The sequence below is a fragment of the Gordionus sp. m RMFG-2023 genome, chromosome 2 (assembly GCF_954871325.1).
Source record: "Gordionus sp. m RMFG-2023 chromosome 2, tfGorSpeb1-WG-v2, whole genome shotgun sequence".
Lineage (NCBI taxonomy): Eukaryota > Metazoa > Nematomorpha > Gordioida > Chordodea > Parachordodidae > Gordionus > Gordionus sp. m RMFG-2023.
Genome location: NC_088776.1, coordinates 59,619,928 through 59,627,390, shown reverse-complemented (window position 1 = coordinate 59,627,390; position 7,463 = coordinate 59,619,928). Strand labels below are relative to the sequence as shown.

Here is a 7,463-nt window from a genome sequence, read left to right as displayed (position 1 = left end):
TAGGGGTAGGGTTAGTAAGATATGGATGAGGGGTTTAGTTTATAACATATAGGGTATACACTTTTATATCACTCAATTATTTAGTGTTTTGTGGATGATGTATGATGTATGAATATATTTTCACGAACTCTAGTGGATATCAAACAGGTAATCTAAGGAAATCTAGGTACGGGCTAAAGTCTGGTGTTTATGGGTAGTAGATTCAATAAAGCAGATATTTAGGACTAGACTATAAGCAAATTCAAACAGAGAATGGGATTGAGAAGTGGCTAAATCAAGTTTCATCTTTAGAAAATAAAAGCTTAAGACTTATTTGGGTTAGACCAGATTAATCAATAATTTTATATAATTCACCGAAATCAATAACACTGCAGAGAAATAAAGGTTATGGATATGTTTCTGGAATATCTATCATAAACTTAAGAGAACCTAGGTATAGATAAAGGTTTAGTTATTATCCATTAGAATTGTTATCATTAATTATGGCTAGCTGAGATTATATATGCTACAAAATATAAATATATACTAAGCAAAGTTTAGATTTAATAAATCATATAGTTTTTTATCGATATATAAAAAAGTGGAAAATAAACATTCTATATATCGAATTGTAAATTTGATATTATGTTAAAAATCAATTTATATTTTAAATAATTAACATAATTTAAAGAAAATTTACGGCTTTTTATATAATTTGAAATATTCAATACACAATTTTATCAACACGATAATTTTACATTTAAAGATAATTTAAGGAAGTAAATTTATATTTGTTCAAATAATCCCATTTTAAAATATTTATTTTATGGAGTGATACATTTTTATTTAATATAATTCTTTATGTATGAAAAGATAATTCAAATAAAATAATGGCACTTTAAAAAAATTACATTTCCATATTAGGGAGTGGGCAGAGAATTCAAAGGGAAAGATGAATTCTCGTTACTGCCTTTGGATACTACAGATGTGATATTAATCATATTGTTAAATTCTCGATAAGAGAAAAAGAACCCCATAAGAGTCATAATAGGTTTGCATGCCGTGGCATACAGACATGTTATAGTCATTTAAAAAGTATATTTTTTAAATAGATTGATGTAGATAGTTATGAAAGACATTTGCCATGCAAACCAGGAAATACTCATTCTTAAGCTCATAATGATTCCTACCAGAGGCGTATCCAGGATTTTCTTATAGGGGGGTGGGGGGTAATTTTTTGGTGACTTCGCCCCCAAATTCCGACTTACCTGGCCTTCGTACAGCTTTTCCCCGGCCTTCGGCAGGGTTTTATATTTTAGCTATTGTATTAAATTATTCATAATTTAATTTTACTAATTCGTGCTTATGGATATTACACGCCTATTTTTTATTATTTTAAGTTAGGTATATTATATTAATAATGTTGTTATTAAATGTAAAGTTGAAATAAAGTTTAATGTCATTTTTTTTATAAAATTTGCTTTAAAAACTAACCTCAGATTAGATTCTCATACAATATGAGTAGATAATAATTTTTTTATTGAAAATAAAATGCTAATAGTAGTGTGTATATAATATTGCCTAGAAAATAATTTAAAACACAAATTTTTTTTAACTTCTTATTACAATATTAAACAATTTTTTTTATTAAATACTATAATTATAATGTGATTTTTAATTTTCGTGGGAATGTTGCCAATTCATCAAGAATTTTGTTTGTCGCTGGAACCAAATCTCTGTGGATATTTAACAGAGTTAACCCATTTAGCCGAGATTCGGAAGCAGTACTTCGTAAATATGTTTTCAACTTTTCAAGTTGGAAAAAGTCCTTTCATTCGTACATATTGTAATAGGCAAACATGCAAGAATATAAAACAACTTCAAAATATTAGGAAATTGAGCCAAGGTTTCTTTACACCGATTGAGCGCATCAATAGCATGCTCAGGTAAAATAGCTAAACGTAGTAAATATTTATACCACAATTAGAATTCACTGATTAAATTTATTTCAATAACAATATCATAGGAATAAAATTTTGCTAAATATTTAATTTTACCAATAGTGGCATTAGAAAACGAAGAAGGAACTTTGGGTAATAAAACTTGAAGATTGCTAAAGACTTGTTTTTTATCTAAAAACCGTACTTATATTTGCGATAAAGAGGAATCTAAGAATGGGATGATAATGGATATTTTATAATATTCTTCAGTTGCACCAATATTTATTTTACATCTCAATAAGTGCTAGACGAGGTTTAATTAGTGTTATTTGATAAAATTTAGCCTTCAATACAACGTCTAAATAAATATTATGAAATATTGATCTATATTCATTCTTATTATATCTACCTGACCTGTTCTTATATATTTTCCGCCAAATAAATAACCTGAAGCAAATCTAAATTCGGTTTTTGTAATTTTTACAAAGTAGTGAGCTATAGGAAAATAATTTATTGATGCAACTAGCAGCAATGATAAACTCTGATTGAACAATTGAATTCAATAATAATATCGCTTCGGACGACACATTATATTTTTTCATGCTCAGCCTTATTTAACTTTTGTATTTCTATTTCTTCTGTTCTACAAAATGGAAGTAAAAATAAATATTTAAATAATTATAGAAATTTATTAATAATTAAAATATTATTAAAAATACTTATTAATTCTAACTCACTAATAATTTTTTAATAAAATAATTATATATAATAATAAAATAAATTACCGTTTGATTTCAATCTCTTTGACTAAAAATTTTTCCATTTTATTAATATTTTTGAATAATATGTTGAAAAATTGATATTCAAATATTTGTAAAATTTTAATTAAGGGGAGGAATGGGGGCTAAATTTTATTAGCTTAAAATGATATTTATGAAAACAGTCAAATTTGCAATAGGGGGGATTTCCACCCATCTCGCCATTGGTTACGCACCTGATTTCTACCTTTTTCTATTACTACCCCTCCCCCTCATATATATATCTAAGTTATAGCGAAATCTATAAGCAAAAACAAATTCAAATATGATTAAAATAAAAATAAATTAAAATCAAAATTAACTAAAGATAAAAAATTTTAAATTTGCATACTCTTCACCTCCTCTACATTCATTTGTTGTTATACCTTCCCCCCCCCCCTCCTATTCTAATGACGAAAGCTCATTTAACTTTCCTTATCCCACTTCAGAAACTATTTCATCATCTCCCATGTAATAGAAAAGTGCCAAATAATATGGTTAAGTCATGAATGCGAGTCAAAAATAATTATAGATAGAGATAAGATGGTTTTATGGGTTAATAAAAAACTTATTTCCAGCATACATACAGTTATTTTTGCGAGGACATGTTGATTAATTGGATGGTCCACGCGGCCCGACTCTAAATGGACTTGAATAATAAATAGAATATCCGAGTTATCAATGGCATAGTCAGGGTGGCAAGGGAACCCTTCTGAAACTTGCCTGATCTCCTAAATATCATTTTAGCCTAATGATTATCTTCCCCTCCCCCCAACCCTCCTCTTCACTAATTATATATAATATTATAATACTATAAACGATAATTTGAGAAAATATGCAAAATTTAGTAATTTTTTTAAAAAAAACTATAATTTTTTTTTTTTTAAATAGCTGTCATATAAAAAATATTATTTAAAAAAATGTAGAAAGCCAAGGACTTGCAATAGAGAATCTTAAAGATCTCTAGTAAAATATATGGAAAATACAGCCTGATTGTACTTTCTCCCCTTTCGCAAAATATTGGCTAGGCCTATCAGTCAAGTAGACAATTTTTAAAATTAAATTCTCTATGATTCTGGCCGCTTGTCTTGCATTTAACCACACAAGGACAATTTTCAGATATCATTTCCTAGTCTGGAGTGCAATTAGATCTCGGTCATGAGATATTCTTTACTGCCACAATGAGCCATCTAGAAACTGATTAGTAAAAGCCCCAGCCCCCTATTTGAGTTAACTTGTTTATAATTTGAAAAAATGTAACAACATAGAATTAAATATTGATTATTTCAATAACAACTTTATTCATAAAAAACTAAACATACTATTTTACTATATGATAGGTTAGGATCATATCATACTTTCATAGTCTTTATCAATAATTTAATAATATACGTAATATATATTTTTATTTTTATTTATATGTTATATTTTTTTATTATTATTATTATAAAACCTTGACTAATAATATACAAGTCATGTTTTATCGATAACCATCGTATATGCAAATAAAAATGACTCATATTTAAAACTAAAATTTTTTAACTTATTTATTGTAAATAATTTGCTTTCTGTTGCTTGGCGCTTCTTATATTTAGCAAATTGTAAATCGCTTATAAAATCCATTCGTTTATAGGATAAGCAAGTAAATTTAATTTTTAAGGCAATTAATTATAGTAATTTGTATAAATTTGATAAATTTTTTATCATATCATAATTATAGAAGATATAGCTTATTAGTGTTTTATGATGGTTTTTTTTTTACCTTATTAGGAATTCAGTATACATATATTTTTAATTGATAAAAAACTATATTGGTCTTTTTTTTTATAAGGCTAGACATCTAATTTAATATATTTATATACAATATTTTTTTACCATATAAATTATAGATCACAAAATTACTCCTGCTTACATTTCAAATCAGATCACATTTATAGTATCATCAAATTGGGGTTTCTGATTGAAAATATTTTAGTTACGCTAACTTAATTAACATTCAATATTGATTAAATCAGGACTTAATTATTAATTTATATCCCAGTGATCAATCTATATTTACAATCCCTGTGATTTAAATCTATTTAAAAATATACGTAAAAAAAAATTATATAGAATGAATGTTATTAAATAATTTTTATTGTGATTTAATTTTATAAAAATTAACCTTCATTAAATTATTGTTTTATCTTCCAACTTATATATAAAAAAAAGTATTTTTAAAACTTTATGGACTCATCATTCAATTCATGCGTTTAAAAAATATTTGATTCTTAACATAAAAATGAACAAATATAATTTGAAAAAACATGAAAAAGATTTTAGAAATTATTTCATAATTAAATAGTTAACAAATTACATCCTGATATCTATTCCTCAAGTATTTTGATAATAATTTGTCCTCATAAACTCAATTTAAACAATGTCTACTGTGATCAACAATTTGGTGACTTTTAAAGATTCAAGATGGCTCACTTTAGAGGTGTGCAGGGAATTTCAAAGGAATAAATGCACAAGACCAGATACAGAATGTAAATATGCTCATCCCTTACCCCATGTTGAAGTTCAAAATGGAAGGGTTACTGCTTGTTTTGATTCCATCAAAGTTTGCATTTATATGTATATATTTTTTTTTGCTCTTAAAATTTTTTAATTTAATGCCGAATAAGGTCAATTACAAACAAATTAAAATTTTCTAGTCAATTTTTCATATTATATGCAAATTCTTAAAATGAAGGAATTTAAAATTTGTTTGCTTTTTTTTTGTGAAAAGATAGAAGTTTTAATACAACTAATTACTTGCATTGTATAACAAGGAAAAAATTGTTAAAAAATTATTTCTATTTTTTTTTAGATAATACTCATAAAAAATCTAGAGAGCCAAATTTAATTATATTCATTTCATACAAATTATATAAAATATAGTAGATTATTATTTTTTTAATGCTTCAATAAATTTAAAATATATAGCTTAATTGCCTCTAATTATAAGTGTGGCCAATTTCTTAACTTTTATACTTAACAAATGGTATTGCTAGATTTCTTAAACTAGAAAAGCAAAGCCATATTTTTTATTCCAATTCTATGCCAGGTTTTGGAACTTTTCATGAGTTATTCCTTATACTAATTTAATATAATGGGTAAAAATCTATTTACAAACAAATAAAATTTATATATGGGTTGCCTATTTTTTTTTACTGGGTTCCCAAGAAGGAACCATAATATTTAAAAGTTTTTCTTAGGATTTGTTGTTGATGAAAAAAGAAATCCTTTTAGTTCATATATATGAAGGTTGAAGAAAAATGTTCATTGAAGATAATATATATCTTTTTTGATCCTGATGATATTATTGGATATTTTGAATTACATTATAGGAAGGGATTGTTCTATGATGATAAATTGATAGGTTCTGCATGTTGGATATGTGTATTTCTTTTAGGCATTAGAATGAAGTTTATGATGTTGGCGTTGGTTCTGTCAACAAATTGCATCCTAGCATTGTTAAAAAAAAGGCCCGATTTGGGTCTATTTAAAAAAATGGCTCGATTAAGGTTTTAGCCAAAAATTGTAATCCTGGAGATTGGCCAGAAAAGTCTGAATTTCTATTTGCCAAAATCCAAAGGCTTATATAATATTATTTTAGCTTAAATTTTAATCGGGCCGTGTTTAAAAATTGACCAGAAATAGGGCTTTTAAAGCATGCCCTTTAGAGAGAGAGATGACCAATATGTTGAAATCAATATATGTGTTGCTGGACTATATGTCACTTGGTAACCTTATAGTTAACTCAATTGTTAAGCTGATGAGTGACGGCTTATGTTGCTACTGGGAGCATATTTATTATAGATTTATAGAATTTAGATATAAAATTTACATTTCAGATTTTTTTTTCGGCCAGTGGATAATTAACCAAATTTTTATCACATGATATATATTCGATCTGTATATATATTCTTTTATTGACGCTTAACTGGGCCGTCTAGACCCCTCGGTCAATGATTCTGAAGCCCCTCACCCTTTCCGGTGACATATTAGATAAATGAATTATAAATTGGATACCTACTACTTATTTCAACAGCCCTGCATATGAACTTTTTTTTTCAGGTAGAGTGAAAATTTTTTGTTTGGTCTAACCAATCCAATCCTTTCGAAGGTCCGATTGGACTATTGAAAAAGTACGAACACTTTCAACGAAAATCGGAAATAATATAAACGCCGAAAGGATAACAAAACATAAATATGATTAGGAAGAGAAAATAAAAGTATTAAAAATTTTGGCCTGAATTCGACTAACCGGAGTTGGGTTGGATTGGGATCATCGGATCGGTTCTTGCAGGGCTCAATATTAAGTAAGTAGTTATCCCCCTTCTCCTCGAGATTATAATAAGGGATTTGAGATCGGTTCAGACCTAGGTCCAAAGAAAATAACCATTCGGGGTTCGGGTTCGGCTCATAAAAAAGTATAATATCTGTTCGGTTTTCGCTAGAGTTCTGCCGATCCACAATTTTTTTTACCGGATCCGCCCATTGCGGACCTATAGTATATACAATCTGGTTTTGTTATTACTTTTAAACGAACTATTAGACTAATTTATCAGTTATTGATAATTTTCACAAAACCATTAGATATTGGATTGTATATGTTGAAAACCAAGGAAATATTTGTTGCCCGGTGCTAACTGATACTAATGAAAGTTGAATAATATTATGGTTCAAACCGGTGGATACGCCTGCTCGGTTAAGGTTCTGG

General features: G+C 27.3%; 1 protein-coding gene across 4 annotated transcripts in view; it reads left to right on the top strand.

The window, feature by feature from the left end:
* The first annotated feature begins 4,939 nt into the window (after nt 1-4,939).
* Nucleotides 4,940-7,463, top strand: part of LOC135923247 (uncharacterized) — a 47,166-nt gene continuing 44,642 nt past the window's right edge. For 2 of the 4 annotated variants that reach the window (XM_065457898.1, XM_065457897.1), the window contains exon 1: nt 4,940-5,318. In XM_065457898.1, the coding sequence (XP_065313970.1) occupies nt 5,136-5,318 (183 nt within the window). In that variant the 5' untranslated portion in view covers nt 4,940-5,135. The remainder of the gene's footprint in view (nt 5,319-7,463) is intronic. The other 2 variants (XM_065457896.1, XM_065457899.1) reach the window with 2 other exon arrangements.